Source organism: Hemicordylus capensis, chromosome 2 (genome assembly GCF_027244095.1).
Source record: "Hemicordylus capensis ecotype Gifberg chromosome 2, rHemCap1.1.pri, whole genome shotgun sequence".
In the NCBI taxonomy this organism is placed as follows: domain Eukaryota; kingdom Metazoa; phylum Chordata; class Lepidosauria; order Squamata; family Cordylidae; genus Hemicordylus; species Hemicordylus capensis.
This window is the reverse complement of record NC_069658.1, coordinates 56,843,941-56,861,698: the sequence shown is the minus strand read 5'-3', so window position 1 is coordinate 56,861,698 and position 17,758 is coordinate 56,843,941. Positions and strand designations below refer to the sequence as shown.

Below are 17,758 nucleotides of genomic sequence, written 5' to 3'. Positions count from 1 at the left end.
AGATGCAGGGGGCAAGGCCAGGGGGCTGCTGCGGCAGCCATGCACAGGCCGCCGCCAGCCTCCCTACACTCCTGGCGTCATATATTCATCAAGAGTAGTAAGCACTGACGGATTTGTTTCTTGAATTTTTCCAATCCACTTTAGTCATCTTAGCTAGTGGTCATCACATCTTGCAGCAGCAAATTCGATGTGCTGTGTGAAGGATGTCCTTTTGTCTGATAAAAGCCTTTCTGCAAAAAAAAAAAAAAAGTGTTTTAATGGATGTGTGTGTGTGTGTGTGTGTGTGTGAGATCTTTTGAATCATTTTATTTATTTAGCACATTTATATACCATCAAGAAACGAATGCCATGGCAGTTTACAAGTGGTCAATATTGATAGACAATGAAAACAGTATAAAATCATAACTGCTGATCACAAAAACAGATGATCAAATTTAAAGTTCAGCTACAAGCCTGACTAAAACAGGTGGGTCTTCAGCGATAGTGCAGCTCTAACTTTGACAGGGAGTGTGGAAGTTTTGTTTTTTTAAAAAATTAAGATGTTCCTCTTTTTTTAATTTATTTTGACAGTCAAAGTGGACATGCAGTTTTAGAAGGATCTAGGCAACTTAAAATTATCGGGCTGAAATACTGTGCACGGCAATCTGGGAGTAAGCCCTGTTACACCCAGTTGGACTTGCTTCTGAGAAAAAAATGATAGGATAGAGCTGTTTTGAACACTGTGCACTTTATATTTTTGGAAAGCTATTAGGCATTGCTAAAGGAAAAAATACAGGCATCCTCCTGTATTTCAAATAAAAAGAAATTAACAAAATATGTCCCTTGAAGGTGACCAAGCACATCAATACCAGTTCAATCTATACACTTCGGGAGATACAGACTGTCATTTACTAGACGCTGGTTAACCATCTATAGCTTGTTCATGTCCAAGTGACCTTTTCAAGGATGAGTGGAGTGCTAAGTAAGGTAAATGAGTTGTGTTCCTTCATCTGGCATGACAGATGTTTGATTTTCTTGGCATTTTCAGGAATGCACAAACAATTACGACCGATAAAGCTTATTCGCCAAGAGTAAAGCAGCTACCTTGCAGCGCACATTAACCATCATTTCAGTATGATGTATCTGGCAGCTTGTGTTGTTCTCAGCTAACTTTATCAATATTTGGGAAGCCATAAGCAGGAAAATGCTGTTCTGGGAAAAGGTCGTTCCTTACTGACTTATTATGCTCTAGTTCCATCAGGATGATATGAGAAGTTTTTCAGAATCAACATCCATTGCAAGTGATAAAAATAATAAATAAGTAGAATTCGAGCCATGTACCCACACAGCAGCCAAAATGATTCATTTAGCTAGGTGCTTGCACAGATCATTAGTTGTTCTCAAACTGGCATCTTTCCAGTCAGCATAGGAAAGACCCTAACCCAATACCATTTGTTCATTCACTTGTATTTATTTTGATATCTAGGATACCCTCTCCTGAAGGTTCAAGGTAACAATATTGATCATGTGTGCACTCTCCTGGCAACTCAGCAAGACAGGTCGCCATTCTCCCCAACATAAAGACTGAACGCGAAGTTTATTTATTTATTTGATTTATATACCACTTTTCATTATTAAAAAAAATCTCAAAGCAGTTTACAATATAATTAAAACAATGCGTAATGAAAATACAACTGTGCAGATAATATAAATATAAAAATATCTCTGAAAATTTAAAAACCCATTAAAATGATGCATAAAAATACAAAAGCAGCAGCAGCAGCAGCAAAAACAATATTTTCATTCAAAAGACAGTGTGAAGAGCCATGTCTTTGTTTCCTAAGAACTGTTATGGAGACTGAGAAGAGGATGCCAGCTGGGGGGGCGTTCCAAAGCCTGGGGGCAATGACTGAGAAGGCCCTGTCCCAGGGTCTACAACTCTACAACTGAGCCTCACTCACCAGCGGCACGCAGAGCAGAGCCCTCTCCAATGATCTTGACAAGTGGGCAGAAACCCTTGGAAGCAGGCACTCCTTCAGATATCCAGGGCCCAAAATGTTAGTGCTTTAAAAGGTCAGAACCAGACCTTGAATTGGACCCAGAAACAAATCATCCCAGGCCATGCAGAGGCCCATTGTGCAGGCATTGCAGCCTCCAAAATGGCCACCGGGCTGAGGGGGAAAGGCCAACAAGCGGCTGAGCAGCTGAATTATGGCATAAGGGAGGCCAGGAGGGGAGGGGGAACCTCCGCGGACCCCTCCGCCACCTCAAACAACTCCCCCAGAGGGGTTAAGTATAATTTTAAAAAATTAAGAAAAAAATTGTAAACCGGAGTGGGGGGTGTTCAACCCCTAACAGTCGAACCAAACTGGTTCAACGCCGAAAACGTTCGCACATCCCTAACTGGCAGTGGGGAAAATGCCGTCTCTGGAAAAGAGACCTTTAATCCTCACCTAAGCCTGGCTGAAAACAATGGTCTTTTTACCTAATGGGTTTAATGTCCAAGCATCATCAAGCTGAATGATCTCACCAACTCACTCTGAGGAAGCCCCATTATATGTCAGTTATCCTTTTGCATGTTAGACAATCAAAGTCATTTAACCTTCTTGGATATCATCTCATTTTAGTAATACTGCATGAAACCATCTTATGTTTAAGAACACCCTGTCAGTACATACAACTGCTTATGATTAAAAAATTATGCTTCTGGCGTCAGTATTCCAGTGTGACCTATGCCAGAACAATTTGCTTATAAATCACTCTTAACACTTGTAATGATTATAAAGACTCTGGTAATTAATATTATTTTACAGATGAGTCAATGTAACCGAGGGCCAATTCATAGGAACATAGGAAACTGCCATATACTGAGTAGGACCATTGGTCTATCTAGCTCAGTATTTTCTTCACAGTCTGGCAGCGGCTTCTCCAACGTTGCAGGCAGGAATCTCTCTCAGCCCTAGTTGAAAGCCAGATCTTCTGTCTAGTATGGCACACAGCATCCTTCCCTTTGGCCCGTGCGGTAGCATTTAAGGAGGTTGAGCGGGGAGGCCTACCTGCCCTGCAACCCTATTTTGTAACTGAATTCATGTCCTTCAATTTTGGAAACTGGATTTTCATGAATGTCCATAATATGTCCAACCTCCTGCAAAAAAAACCTGGGTCTCGCTTTTTGCTCTGCATTGGCGCAAGTCAGCATGGGGCATAACATGGTGGGGGAAAGGATCTTTCAATGGTAATATCACACAAGTATTAAAAAGAGAACACCCAGACTACTTGAGAGATTTGTTATTCACACTTAAAAAATGGAAAGTTGAACCGGATCTATTTAAAGGATCCTCCTCAGTTAAGCAGCTAAGGAAAACAATTTATGGAGGGATTCTAGAAGTGGGTTTCTTAAAACCTGATTTAGAACGTAAATGCTACAAACACCGCACTTCACAGTACTTGTTGTAACCCAATGACCCTATCGCTCTCTTTAAGGAGAAAAAAGTCCCTTTCCATTGATGGGAAACAAGGTGGTGCTTATACCATCAAGTACTACCACTTAATGCAGCTAAGCCATGGCTCCCAGAGGACCAGCAAGAGTGCCCTAAAATCACCTGCAAACAGAAAGCTAGTGAGTTAGGTTAAACATTCAGAGAAACCCACTCACATTTCTTAAGAGAGTGTGTTGTAGCCAAAAGAGTGTGGCAGGGAGTAAGCAAGCTGTTAAGAGTGGCCTGATTTGGAAAAACAGACTTGGGAAGAACTAACCTTGGGTTTGAGCGATAGAACCTCTTTTCGAGGTCCCAGAAAGAAACCTTCAAGGAAACGGGACAGAACGGGTGCCCTCATACTAGGGAATTGGAATGTTCCCCTCCTCGTAATCAGGTTAGTAAACCTGTATGTCATTTATGCAATGCTCCTGCATAGGAATAGGGAGGGAAGATGCGACCAAGAGGTTCATGCAGATGGGACAGTAAATCTCTTCTGGAAAAGTTTGTATGGTTATGTGCAAAAAGACAAGAGTATCTCTTCTAAACAGCAATGGGACAAATTGTGGAAATGGACGTTAGATGTAACGCCCCTGATTACCTGATGTGCCTTGAAATCCCCCACCCCCGAGTTATAGTACTACCTGCATATACTTCATAACCTTGTGGGTTTCCAAATCATTGTGTGTAAATCTTTGTAGATATATCATGTACAACCAACCACTTTGTATATAATTGTGCTTTGGCAACGTACTGTATGTTTTGGTAGTTTGTTAGTTGAATAAAAAAAATCTTGTCCTATTTAAAAAATAAATAAATCTTGTCCGATCTTGGAGAAGCCAGGGAGGGAACTTGAAACCTTCTGCTCTTCCCAGAGCGGCTTCATCCCCGGAGGGGAATATCTTGCAGTGCTCACACATCAAGTCTCCCTTTCATATGCAACCAGGGCAGACCCTGCTTAGCTATGGGGACAAGTCATGCTTGCTACCACAAGACCGGCTCTCCAATTCACACATGTGTACACTCATTTGCTGCATAAAGCATGACCTAACCCCAACAGATTTCAGTTCTATTCAAGACATAACCACAGCGAATGAACTTGAGGCAAAGAAGAAGCAGACCCCACACCTAGACTACACATTCAGTATAATGTAGGTTACACACATGCTACTGTTTGCACATAGGACTCTCTCCACCCATTTTAGGAACCTTGGAACAGCAGGGTTTCCGACTGCATGAAGAGAACTCTATGCATACACATGCATGTTGTTGTAGTCTCCAAACATTCAAATGAACGTGCTTAGGTTCCCTCTTCATGTTTGTTCATTCGCCACAGTTCTATCAAGAACAAGGTTACTGCCTTTCAAAGCTACTGAAAGAGCAAGCATTTGGATGTAGACTCTAGTCCCCTTGACACACAAGATACGAATAGGATGAATATTTAAATTAATACTGCTTTTCAACAGAAGTTCATAGCAGTTTACATAGATATACATAAGTAAATAAATAAGATGGCTCCTTTTATTTATGCTAAGTTTTAAGGACAAAAAATTGCAGCAATATTGTTGGGAGTAAGTTTTATTGCTATGGCTTTAAAAGACCATCTATAATTTTATTAGTAGGTGGAGAAAGTGAAAGTTTAACCCTTTCACCTTCCTAATGTTATTTGACTATCCTAAATCACAAACATCCCTCATATAATTAGATACAGAACCACAGGGAAATAGGTGGAAGAGCTGGACATTAGGCAATCTCTCACAAAATGTCTTGGGATTTATTCAGACAAACATGAGTGATGACAGCTGCAGGAAAACAAGTGAGCAAAATTTGCTCCCAATACATTTGGCTTTTGACATGCCACAAACACAGGTTCACTCCAGTCTGGGAGCCCAAATGCAGCAAGCTGCTTTATACCCATGTGGCTTACTGTTCATTTTCCACGCTTGTATCACTTTCACACCAGGATGCTCAAGCAGCCTGCAGAAGGCTATTCCATTTTGTCCTCACAAACACTGTAGCAAGGATAGGCTGCGAGATAGTGGGATGTTTACTCAAAAAGTACAAGCAAGATGTAAACCACCCTGAGCCATTTTTGGAAGGGTGGTATATAAATCGAATAAATAATTTGAACCCAGAGCCTCTCAAACCCAACACTGTACCCAGTACACCTTCTCAGTTCCCAGTACCTCTATCCCTCCTTTCACCCCCAGAAATGTCAAGCAAGCACTTAAAGACTATCTGGCAGAACAGAAGAGGGCTGCTGTGGGGTCACTGTACAAAGGGATTTGCCTTTAAGCTGCCACTGCTGCACTAGGAGCAGGAGCCCATGCTGCACCCACCTTGCCCACTGTCCCAGCAGGACCATCAGAGGCAACCATCATGACTGCCATGTCCAGAGCAGCAGTCTGTTGACCTCCCAGCGTTTCCTTTCAGCAACTAGACCCGGGAATGAATTTGCCACCAGCTGCCTCGCCAGCCTTCACTCTTCTGCTGCAGTTGCAGGAGCTGCTTGGCTGAAGTCACTTCCTCAAGCCACGCCCCTCCAGTAGTCTCCGAGACATCAAGGGGCAGGACAGAGCGCATGTCTGCACAGGAAAACCCCATCCTTTCTCCCGTACACAGAAGGGGACGCTCTAGGAAAACCCTGCACCCCACCCTAGACTACTTCTGCATCCCACTGGTGGTACACATACCACTGGTTGAGAACCACTGGCCTAGAGCACATATTGTGTCTATATTGCTGTTTCCCGCGACTGTCTAGGCTTATTCTTGGATAAACAGAAGTCTGCCACGATTGACAAACTTTCATCAGGACTAAGCTAACCCTATTTTATTTATTACATTTATATAAAACTGCCCCATCTGAAGGCTCTGGGTACACATTTAAAAAGACACAGCAGAGAAAAGCAGTACAGCTCTGTGGAGACAAATTGCACTTTCCCAGGAGATTCCTGTAAGTTAGGACTGGGCGACCCCAGGCTGTCAAAGATGAAATGCACATTAGAACCGCACAAATACCGTACCAAATGAAATACCGTACCAAATGAAAAGTTTCACTATTCCCTATAGAAATACCAACTCCGTAATTGTGAAGGCAAAAGTGAAAAGGTATTCACATGGAGACACCACTGGAGTATGTGCCAAATCCACCCAAGATATGGCTCCAGCCTTTGCTTTAAACACCAGTAATTCCTAGAAATGATTGGTTTATTAAAGAAATGGGTTTGTATTTTTGCCATTTACCTCCTCCACATAACATCACTTATGGTAAGTTTACCCACACATATTACTCAATGACTGCAAGATGACAGAACATTTGCCTCTGTTCAGGAACCACCACATGAACACCTTTCATGTCCATGACCTCAAACACTCAGTTGTAAGTCAGTGACAAAGGCTCATCTATACATACACACACACCCCACCCACAGCAGCTCACATCTGCCTAAAGCCCACGGTTCACTAGCATCCTTTTTGTAAGTCAAGTGGAAAACCCACACCCAACTACTCTCCATACCTTCTTCTGTGGTGGCAAGCAGGAGGAATACTGTCTTGCTTGTGGGGGTGACAGAGGAGGTCAGGAGAGAAAAAGAACAGTCTGTGTTTGTGTCTTGCTATAAAGGCTGAACCTCTTTAAGTTCTTGCTCTTCTCCATTTTGGAAAAAAAAAAAGATAGACAACCCACAGGTACTATGCACAGAAATATGGTAATCACAGTGCATTAGCCCTAGGAGGTCCACAAATCCATGATCACCTCATTCAGCATCCTCCAATCAATTCACTATTGTAGAACTATCACGTGTATAAAGACGAGAGCAAAATCAATCTTATATTGATCAGCAGTGAAAAACAACTTCTTCCTGATAAAGATACCTAACAATTTTTGAATGATTCTGTATAAATTTAGTTTGCATCCAATCTCTTAGTTGTATTTAGCACATCAAGTCTTTTTACTAGAGTAAACAAACATTAACCAGTCTCCATCTACATTTGTCCAAATCCTCATGCATGTGAATGAGGCTGTAACTTGTAAGTAGATTATAGTGTATCCAATTAAGAAACTAGCCATCAATGTAGCTAATTCCTGTAAGACTGCCAGAGTCTTTTGCTTTATAGACTAATATAGTAAGAACTTTGGGAAATAATTGAGTTCCACATACACTGCATTTTCATATTTAACTTTTATTTACAAACACATCCAGTGTGGTTAGTTTTAGTTCTTCCCTAGTTTCCTTTTCATAATTCTTCCATGGAAAGGAAAGTTCTCTCTAGGACAATTTCTTCATTTAATCTGAAAGAAAAAGTATAGGAAAATCTGAGACAAAAAGCCCTTTTATGAGTACAGTCTTAAAAATACACAATTTTATAATAATCTGATCCACTCAAGTTGATAAGGCTACCCAGAAGCCTTAGTTCTCACATACTAGGCCCATGTATTAGTATTTAAACCAAACACTGAAATTTGAGGCAGACAATTCAGTGTGCAAGTAGTACAAACCAAAGCCTTCTAGACTGAGCCATAATAAACTTTGAATACCCACATTTTATTATGCAAGACTGACTTTGATGTTTTCATAAATATTAGCAAGTTATTGTCTTTGTTAGTAATTTACTACTACCATTGTCAAAATATAGGATAGTATTTCTCATACTGCATTTACATCTTGCAGTTTTCATGCTAGAACCCTGGCTAATTACAGCAAGCACACAGCTTTTCTCAGATACAGCCACAGGAAGTCCATAGTACAACTTGAATCAGAATTATTTTTACTAGCTTAAACCCAAGTACTGTTCTTAACTGCTTTGTAATATGGAACTATATTACTCATTTGTAAAATGCTTTTGGAGAAAAGTTAGCTTAGCATGTAAGGCAGCTCAGTTTCATAATGCTACCTGATCCTTTGTATGGCAGAAGACCAACACTGCCCCACTTTTAAACACTTGGGAAGTGAGGATCTGCAAGCAATTTTAATTCAATAATGTAGCAGTAGCAGCAACTAGGGGTGTGTACGAACTGGTCAGCAATGAAGTGGGCCAGTTCAACAGTTCAATCATAAACCGAACCAGCCTCTGGGAGAGGCAGGCTGATCCACAATCAAACAAAACTGAGTCCGGTCTGTTGCAGACCAGTTAGACGGTTCCAGGGGCTATGCTTGTAAAGGGGAATCTTGCCTTTAAAAGGCTTCTAAGGGCAGCAAAAGGGCAAAGTAGGCGCTAACCGATCCTCTGGCGGTGGCTCAATGAGACCCTGGCAATCCCCCAGTAGCCCGATTCCAACCTCTGCGCATCTGTGGAGGCTGGAACTGCACCGCTGGGGTGGACGGCAGTGTCTTGAGGAGCCACTACCATCAGAGATTGCTATCGGTAAGCACCTACTTTGCCTTCTTGCCACCCTTAGAAGCCTTTTAAAGGCAGGATTTCCCTTTGCTTGTAAAAGGGAGTCCTTACTGGATTACCCTTGGCAAATGTAGCCACTTAGACTGTCTATCTGGTTTGAATGGACAGGACCAGCAGTCTAGTTTGAATTCAAACCACAAAAATCAGTTTGTGCACACCACTAGCAGCAACCAGTTAATACTGCCTTTTAAAATATAGCATTGATATAACAACTAATGTTCCCTCTTGAGCATACCGGTTTCAACTTTTAGATCAAGCTGTTGGTTCTATCATTTTATTCAATTTTCTCTCACAATGTCTTTATGTTAATGTAGCTATTTGAGATGCAGCAGATGGAACTATTGCCAATATTTTAAGTCTGCAAAGGCAACACAACTCTAGGTCAGAGACCATGCTGCTGTAAAATTGACAAGGTTTGTAGAATTTTACTGGTGTATCGAGTTTTAGGATCTAGCTTGATGTGGAATATTAATTTGAACATGGTATTAAAACAGGCAAGACAGCCAAAATCTTGACTAAAGCCAATTTATTCCTGTACTTGGTCTATATGTGTTTACATATAGATTCTAAATATTTACAGAGATGCTGAAATATAAAAGTGTCTGATTAGCAATTCCAACTTAGTATTAAGCAAGATGAAGTATTACTGTTCTGTTTCCATGACAATTCAAGTTATCTACTGTAAACAACGGTAATTTGAAATTGTTTTCTACAAGCCAGATTCAAACAGTTAAACAATATACAGCAGTTACCTGTTACAGCATGTTCACTTCTTCAACAGCTGGTGTCTTACTACCACAAAGGGCAAAATAAACCCACTTCCAAAGAAGACTACCATCAATCCCAGTAATCGCCATTTATTTTCCACAGAAAAAGGGATGTTCTGGAGAGACAAGGATGTTAACATGATTATTATTATTCTGCATTTTATATCCCACTCTTCCTCCAAGGAGCCCAGAGCGGTGTACTACATATTTAGGGCTCTCCTCACAACAACCCTGTGAAGTAGGTTAGGCTGAGAGAGAGAAGTGACTGGCCCAGAGTCACCCAGCTAATATCATGGCTGAATGGGGATTTGAACTCAGGTCTCCCTGGTCCTAGTCCAGCACTCTAGCTTGTTACAGCAGGGCTCAACAAGTCTCAGGTACCAGGGAGTCACAGCAACTAGAAATTTAAACATGGTGCCTACACTAGGATATTCAGAAGTAGTTATTTAATATAACCTATATTTGTTCCAGGAAGCACTGTTTCTGATCTGAGCATGTTATTTGTGAAAGGCATAAAGATTAGTCAATTTATCCTTCCCCTCTAAAATGTCCACTACTAAGTCTGGTAGTTTTGTTGTGTCCATTATCTGACTCCTAGATCCAAAAAAGTTTGTTAAGGCCTGTGCAGCAATACTATGTTAACAGACAAACATGAATAGAGCTAGTCAGCAAAAGCCCTAGCACTGAAATATAAACCTTTATGCAACCATTTAAGAACTATCAGTCTTGGTGTATTTGTTAAATATTGATAACACCTAAGCATAGGAATGTTGTTCAAACTTTACACGTATGACTTCATGTGTAATTTGAACCAGGGCTCATTCAACTAGGACATTAGCCTGACTCTAAGGAGTATGCATCCATTTCCTTTAAGTTAATTCTCATGACAGTATTGCCTGTTGCTGCACTCCTCCCGCCCTGCTCTCAACTGATCTTCAGGTAACTTCTTTTGGAACCAAAGCCACAAGATAGAATATCAAGTACATCAGAAAGCGTTTACAGTATCATCATGATTCATACTGTTATGTTTTCATCATTTGTACCACTGGAAGCAGAGTCACGAAGGGAGAAAAGGCATTTTGTACCGTCAGGGCATGACAACACTGAGACAGAAGACTGGACAGCCAAGCTCAAACACCGCAGCCAGATCCAGAGAGCTGCACAATAAAGGTCTTGCACGCCCAGAAAGGCACGGAGTTTGCATTTCTCACAGCCCCAGGTGACAATTCCATTTTGAAACTATAAGGCCTGCCAAACCTAGTCTGTGCTACGGTACTGGAGTATCCGAGTCAGCGCGATTAAGCCACTGGGGACCCGCGCCAGAGTTCTTTCCATCCCAGTCCGCTTGCTGCATTTCTAGGAGCCACATCCTGCAACAAAGAAAAGCCCCCACTCCCGAATGGCACCCTGGCCGTCTCTGGCTACTCCCGCCCTGGATTTCACGTGCTTCCAGGGGGCGTCCTGGCACCCCAGCCCGTTCGCAGCAGCAGCCTCCAGGCGAAGCCCTGAGAGGGAGAGAATATGGCGACACTGCAGCGTAGCTCCCTGCGAGGAGGCAAGAACAGCTACGTGGAGCACCAAACCCCGAGCAGCTGCATGAAGCGCAAGGGGAGAGGAATACGACCGCGCTCAAGGCAGGCCTCGGAGCCAACCGGAAAGGCAGCCACACAGAGACGCCCAGCGCGGACGGCCCAAATCTCCACTGCCCGGGGGAGAACGGCCTGCTACAGGCCAAGGGCCCGCGGGTGGAGCCACAGGGGGCGCGGGTCCTCCTCCTCCTTCCCCCCGCAGAAGCCTACCTTTCCCGGTCCCTCTTCATAGTGCGCACGGCGCACGGCTGAAGTGGTGAAGCGGCGGATGGTGGCACCGAACATGGCGCCGTAAGATGCTGGAACTGCGTTTCCCCACACGACCTTGGAAGAAGGAGGAACGCAGCAGCATTATGGGAGAAAGTACGGCGGCCGAGGAGGAGATGGGCGCTGCGGAATCATGGGAGTCGTAGTTTCCGGGCTGTGCGATTCCCCACGCAGGGAGATAGGAAAGGCACCAGAGTAAAGGGAGAGACCTTCAAGTTGCGGAGGCGAGCTCTCCGTTTAACACAGTTAAAGGGGATCCAACGCAAAGTGAGTGCCTGCTAGTTGAATGGAAGGGTATCTAAGGCCAGTCATGTGTCTCTCAGCCTATCCCACCTCACAGGGTTGTTGTTCTTGTTATTAGTAATTCGATTTCTATACCGCCCTTCCAAAAATGGCTCGGGGCGGTTTACACAGATAAATAACAAACAAATAAGATGGAACCCAGTCCCCAAAGGGCTCACAATCTAAAAGAAACATAAGATAGACACCAGAAACAGACACTGGAGGTACTGTGCTTGAGGTGGATAGGGCCAGTTGCTCTCCCCCTGCTAAATAAAGAGAATAACCACGTTAAAAGGTGTCTCTTTGCCAAGTTAGCAGGTTGTTGTGAGGACAAACATAACCGTGTACAGTGCTCTGGGCTCCTTGGAGGAAGATTGGGATATCAATGTTAAAATAAAATAAATAAAATAAAGTAGGAGTGCCTTGGGAGCTATAGACTGAGCGTGCTGCACAGTAGTTTAATTTGGGAGAGCAGGGGCTCCCCTTGTAGCCCTGTTCTATGGGCAACATCCAGACTAAGCAGGGGCGGAGCCACCATTGAGCAAACAGGTTCCAAGAATCCGGGCCGGTGCCAATTAGGGGCCATGCCTGGCACCCCAGCCACACCCCCTGCATCATATGTTAGATGCAGGGGGCATGGCTTCATTCACAAACGAAATACTGACCACCATTCAGGGGCTGATTAAGCTTTTTGCCACCCATAGGCAGCAAAAGATTTGCCTCCCCAAAAGCAAGAGTTCCCCTTTACAAGTAAAGCGCTTGGTAAAGTGTGCCATCAAGTTGATTTCGACTCCAGGCGCCCACAGAGCCCTGTGGTTTTCTTTGGTAGAATACGGGAGGGGTTTGCCATTGCCTCCTCCCACACAGTTTGAGATGATGCTTTTCAGCATCTTCCTATATCGCTGCTGCCCGATATAGCAGGGATTCAAACCAGCAACCTTCTGCTTGTTCGTCAAGCATGTGTCTGTGTGTCCGTGTGTCCCCCACTATCAACTTCACAACGCGTGGACCATATGAATCAAATTGGGTACAGTTCTAGAGACACATAGGGACACCATAACAGTGTAATTTGTGATTATGTCATAGACCCCGATACAAGATGGCAGACACGTAAACCTTGTAGGCACAAGTGGGCTAACTTTTAAACCGCTTAACAGATTGGAACCAAAATTGGTACAGTTGCAGTGAGTGACACACAGGGACACCTCAATGGCATAGTTTGTGATGATGTCCTCCACCCCAAACCAAGATGGTGGTTGTGTGAACGTCTGAGGTGCAAGCCGGCTAATTTGTGGACTGCCTATCCCATTTGAACCAAATTGGGTACAGCTGCAGTGAGTGACACACAGGGACACCTCAATGGCATAGTTTGTGATGATGTCATCCACCCCAATCCAAGATGGTGGACATGTGAACATTTGATGTGCAGGTGGGCTAACTTGTGGACTGTCTAACTGATTTGAACCAAATTACGTACAGTTGGAGTGAGTGACACACTGGGACACCTCAGTGGTGTAGTTTGTGATGATGTCATCCACTCTGATTCAAGATGGTAGAACCATAAATCTTTGAGGCATAAGTGCACTAACTTCTGGACAGTCTAACCAATTTGAATCAAATTTGCTACAGCTGTAGGGACACATAGGGACACCTCAATGGTGAAAATTGTGATGATGTTATCCACCCCAATTCAAGACGGCAGACTCGTAAATGTTTGAGGCGCAAGTGTACTAACTTGTGGACAGTCTAACCGATTTGAACCAAATTTGCTGCAGCTGAATGGACACATGGGGATGCCACAATGGTGTAGTTTGTGATGATGTCACCCACCCCGATCCAAGATGGCAGATAAATAAACTTTTGAGGCACAAGTTGAGGACTCTCTAACTGATTTGAACCAAATTTGGAACAGCTGTAGTGAGTGACACACATGGACACCTCAATGATGCAGTTTGTAATGATGACATCCACCCCGATCCAAGATGGCGGACCCATGGACATTTGAAGAACAAGAGATCTAACTTGTGGATCTAGATTTGCACCAAATTTAGTCCAGATGTAGAGAAAGTGGAAGGAAAGTAGGCTGATTCGTTCTTACTAGAACAAATTGTTACTTTTAAGACCGCAGCTGTGTGGCAGCAGCGCGGCAGGGACAGCAGTGAGAGCTCCTAGTGGTGGGCCCACCTGCCTCCCAAATCATGACAGGTCAGGCACTGGATGGCGGTGGAAACGGCAGCGAGAAGGCTCCTCACACTGTCCCACCTTCCTCCCAAATGACACAGATTGGGCCCATTTTGGGGAGGCCGGAAACGGACTGCATAGCAGAGAGGCTCATGCAGTCACTTGGAAGGAGGCAGGGGAGCTGGAAGGAGTTTGCCACCCCCGTCCCAGTAATAGGGGGAGCTTTCACCTCTTTGCCCCCCACCCTCCCTGCAGCCACCACAGTGCCTCATCGCATCCTCCTGGGGTCAAGGAAAATTGTTAAGTTAACTCTCCCCTCCTTGCCCCCTCTGCAAGCACTTCTGCCACCGCGCAGCAGAATTTTTTTAAAACATAAAAGAGGTGACTTTTTCATAGCTTCCCACGCTCAGTGCAGCCACACTGGGGAGCCCCCCCCAACATTTGGAGGCCCTCCGGAGTGAGGAGTAGTGACAGCAGGTGGGGTTTTTTGGGGTGTGTGTGTGTTAAAAAAGAACAAGCTTAAGTGGGGTTATCGGGGGGGGGGGCTTCAAAGTCCTTCAGGTCTGAGTTTATTTTGGACCTAGTTGCACCACTGCCACTGCCAGACAGCCTGATTTTGGGTGGCCCAGAAAGCATCCCTCTATCTATATTTCTTTGGAAGCCTATGCAGCCCAAGACTGGGGGATTGTAGCCTCTATGGTGAAGTTTTCCCTTGCCAGGGTTTGGTACCCACAGCTGGTCACTCAGCATGAGCAAAACATGGGGCAACATGAGAATAGGGAATACTGAATGGGACGCGCGCCCCCTTCGCAAGAGCAGGGAGTAGCCTGCGTGCAGACTCCATTTCAAAAGGGGAATTAGTCAAGAAAGGAATCCTTCTTTTCACAGGAGATAATGGTGAAGCACTCCTCAGAGGTGCACAGATAATTGGTACATTTCCCAACACGTTCTAAATTAACAATTTAGCTGGCAAGGACTCAGGGAAATGAGTGCATCAGAATTGGAGATGTGTAATCTATACACCTGGAGGGAGGCATCCTGTTCTTGAGATAGTCAGCCCAGCAGTTCTATTCAGCACTTCCAACACCTTTATATCACTTTATCCATGCCTTTGGTGGGTAAGCTACCCTCAAGAGTGATTAAGTTTGAGTGGCAATACATTTCTTTGTCTTGCATGGAATCTACCACCCTCTGGGTAAGCAAAATGGCTTGGAAACTGCCTCAGGGCACATTTCCAGGTATATATACCTCCAGCCAAAATTCCTGGCCTCAGAATCTGTTTGGATCACTATTCTACAGACTCTCATACAAGCAAGTGGTAGCCTTTGCTCCTTGCTTATTTCCTGCATTTCCTGATTGTCTCCTGATGAAGAAACCAACCAAGGTGCAATGAACGCACCAACGTAACCAGGGAAGGATAGGTAAACTAACCTATTGCCCTTCTAAGGTGGCGAGAGCCAGCGTGGTGTAGTGGTTAGAGTGCTGGACTAGGACCAGGGAGATCTGAGTTCAAATCCCCATTCAGCCATTATACTACCTGGGTGACTCTGGGCCAGTCACTTCTCTCTCAGCCTAACCTACTTCACAGGGTTGTTGTGAGGAGAAACCTAAGTATGTAGTACACTGTTCTGGGCTCCTTGGAGGAAAAGTAAAAACAATAATAATAATAATAATAATAATAAAATAAAAAATAAATAAGCCCCCTCACTCTTTCTTTTCAGCCTTTCCAGTCTTAAGCACTTTCTATGGCAAGCCTTAAACCACGCTCTGGTCTAAGCATCTTGGCTAACAACAATAACAACAACAGCAGCAAACATTTATATAAAATATTTATATACTATTTTTCAACAAAAGTTTTCAAAGTGGTTTACATAGAAAAATAACAAATAAATAAAGAAGAGGGCTCCCTGTCCCTGAAGGGCTCACAATCTAAAAAGAAACATAAGATAGACATCAGCAACAGTCACTAGAGGTACTGTGCTGGGGGTGGATAGGGCCAGTTACTCTCCCCCTGCTAAATAGGTTTATTAGGTTTATTTTTAGAATGTGAGCCCTTTGGGGACAGGGATCCATCTTATTTGTTTGTTATTTCTCTGTGTAAACCGCCCTCAGCCATTTTGGAAGGGCGGTATAGAAATTGAATTATTAATAATAATAATAATAATAAAATAAATGAATAAATAAATAAATAAATAGAATCACCATGTTAAAAGGTGCCTCTTTGCCCAGTTAGCAGGGATAGCCAAGCCAACTGCTTTATAATAAGGACTTCAAGCTAAATGATTGCCAGCCTTACTCTTGCCTAGAATTTCAGCCAAGCTTTATTGCCTTGCCTAACCGAACTTTTGCATTCTGTACCCCCATATAACCTTAATAAAACCTCTGAACTGTATTTCTGCCTCCTTACCTTTTCAAGACACCAAACTTGTTCAAATTTGATACTGGAGCCAAACCGCTCCCTCTAGCCAAGGTAATTCCACACGCTAAGCCGAAAGCATAGTTGAAGTGTTGAGCCAGCACTCTGGGGCAGTTCTGGTAAAAGTTCCTCCTCCCAATATTTAGATGTTCCCCACAAGCTTAGAATTCCAAAGTTACTACCTAGATCTTAAACATTTGCGCTATTGTATCTTCATGCAACACTTCTGCAATAACCGTGCTAACTGATGCATCAGGAACAGCACCTGATGCATCAGTTGGTGCATCCTGATCACGGTTGTTGGGATGCAAGTCTCATTCCCAAGTAAATGTACACAGAATTGAAGCCTTAAGATCAGGCCACAGAGCTTTCAGACCAGGCATAAATGCAGCTATTTTGATTTCAAAACACAGATCTTTCTCCAGCTTTAATTTTTCCAGTCTCCAGAAATAATGTTCTTCTTTCAAAAACAAAATATTTGTTAAGAAGGCCTGAAGGCCTGATGATACGAGCAGCTAATCATCCAGAATATTCTGCTTCATAAAAATGAACAACATTGTAAATGATAGCTCATTGCATTTTGTATGTGGGAAGTCGTATGGGATAGCAAAATATATTTTCCTCCCGCACAGGCTGAAGTACTAAACAGAATTTCATTTCACAGCTGGACACTCTCCAAAGCTGTATGAAACTGCCAATTTTTTTGCTTTGAGCACCTGAATGCAAAAAGAAGGAGGAGGAGGAGGAGGAGGAGGAGCAGAAGAAGAAGAAGAAGAAGAAGAAGAAGTTGTTTTGCAAGCAGGCATTAACCACATATATGATCCTGCTTGAGAATATAACACATGGAGCAAATACTATTTTTGCTTGCTGTATTAGCCAGATCAGACAAGTCAGGATCTGCCTTCAGCAGATCACCTCAGTTGTCTCAAGTTGTCTTCTTGGAAACTGCAGGTGTTAAGACAACTTTTCCTACTATAAATGAAAAAACAACCACCAAGCAACAATGCATTCCAATTTAGAGGATTCCTAGACAGTGAGTTGCAGCAACTTCATTGCTGTTTTTTACAGGCAGTGTTGCTACTTGGTTAAATGATGTACATGCCATCCCACAGGTTTTCAGGACAAATCGCCCTCTAATCTGTGAGAAAATCACTTGCCCCAAAAGGCTAGCATTGAATGCGCAAGGGCATTCCTTGCAGTTTATACGTTAGTGTGTGCACAACAGGAGTGACCATTCCTCAGGTCTCTGTAGATATTCCTCCGTTCAACTTCAGCAAGCTGCTTTTCAATTTCTTTCTTTCACAGAGCGCTCCAGTGCCCATCTGCAGTCCTGCTTCCACTGAAGTCAACGAAGTGCCAAGGTGCACGATTGCTAACTGAAGAGCAGCTGTAAGAAGCAGCAAA

The 17,758-nt window shown here is 43.5% G+C and overlaps 1 protein-coding gene and 1 non-coding gene across 2 annotated transcripts; both read right to left on the bottom strand.

Annotated features, from left to right (window-relative positions):
- Positions 1–7,617: 7,617 nt before the first annotated feature.
- LOC128341773 (cytochrome c oxidase subunit 7C, mitochondrial) lies at positions 7,618–11,578 on the bottom strand. Its single transcript, XM_053288297.1, has 3 exons — positions 11,419–11,578; positions 9,605–9,735; positions 7,618–7,746 (listed from the first exon to the last, which is right to left on the bottom strand). Exons 1-2 carry the CDS (start codon positions 11,491–11,493, stop codon positions 9,619–9,621), a joined length of 192 nt encoding a protein of 63 aa, XP_053144272.1. The 5' UTR covers positions 11,494–11,578; the 3' UTR covers positions 7,618–7,746; positions 9,605–9,618.
- LOC128348418 (small nucleolar RNA Z39) lies at positions 10,601–10,662 on the bottom strand. The gene has a single exon (XR_008318141.1). It is a non-coding gene; the product is annotated as a small nucleolar RNA Z39 (small nucleolar RNA).
- Positions 11,579–17,758: the final 6,180 nt, after the last annotated feature.

Bases quoted from the DNA above. Each gene is read 5' to 3' on its own strand.
- LOC128341773 (XM_053288297.1), bottom strand. From the start codon at position 11,493: ATGTTCGGTGCCACCATCCGCCGCTTCACCACTTCAGCCGTGCGCCGT. The intron at 9,736-11,418 runs GTAGGCTTCTGC...TTGTCTCTCCAG, and splicing joins ATGAAGAGGGACCGGGAAAG to AACATCCCTTTTTCTGTGGA.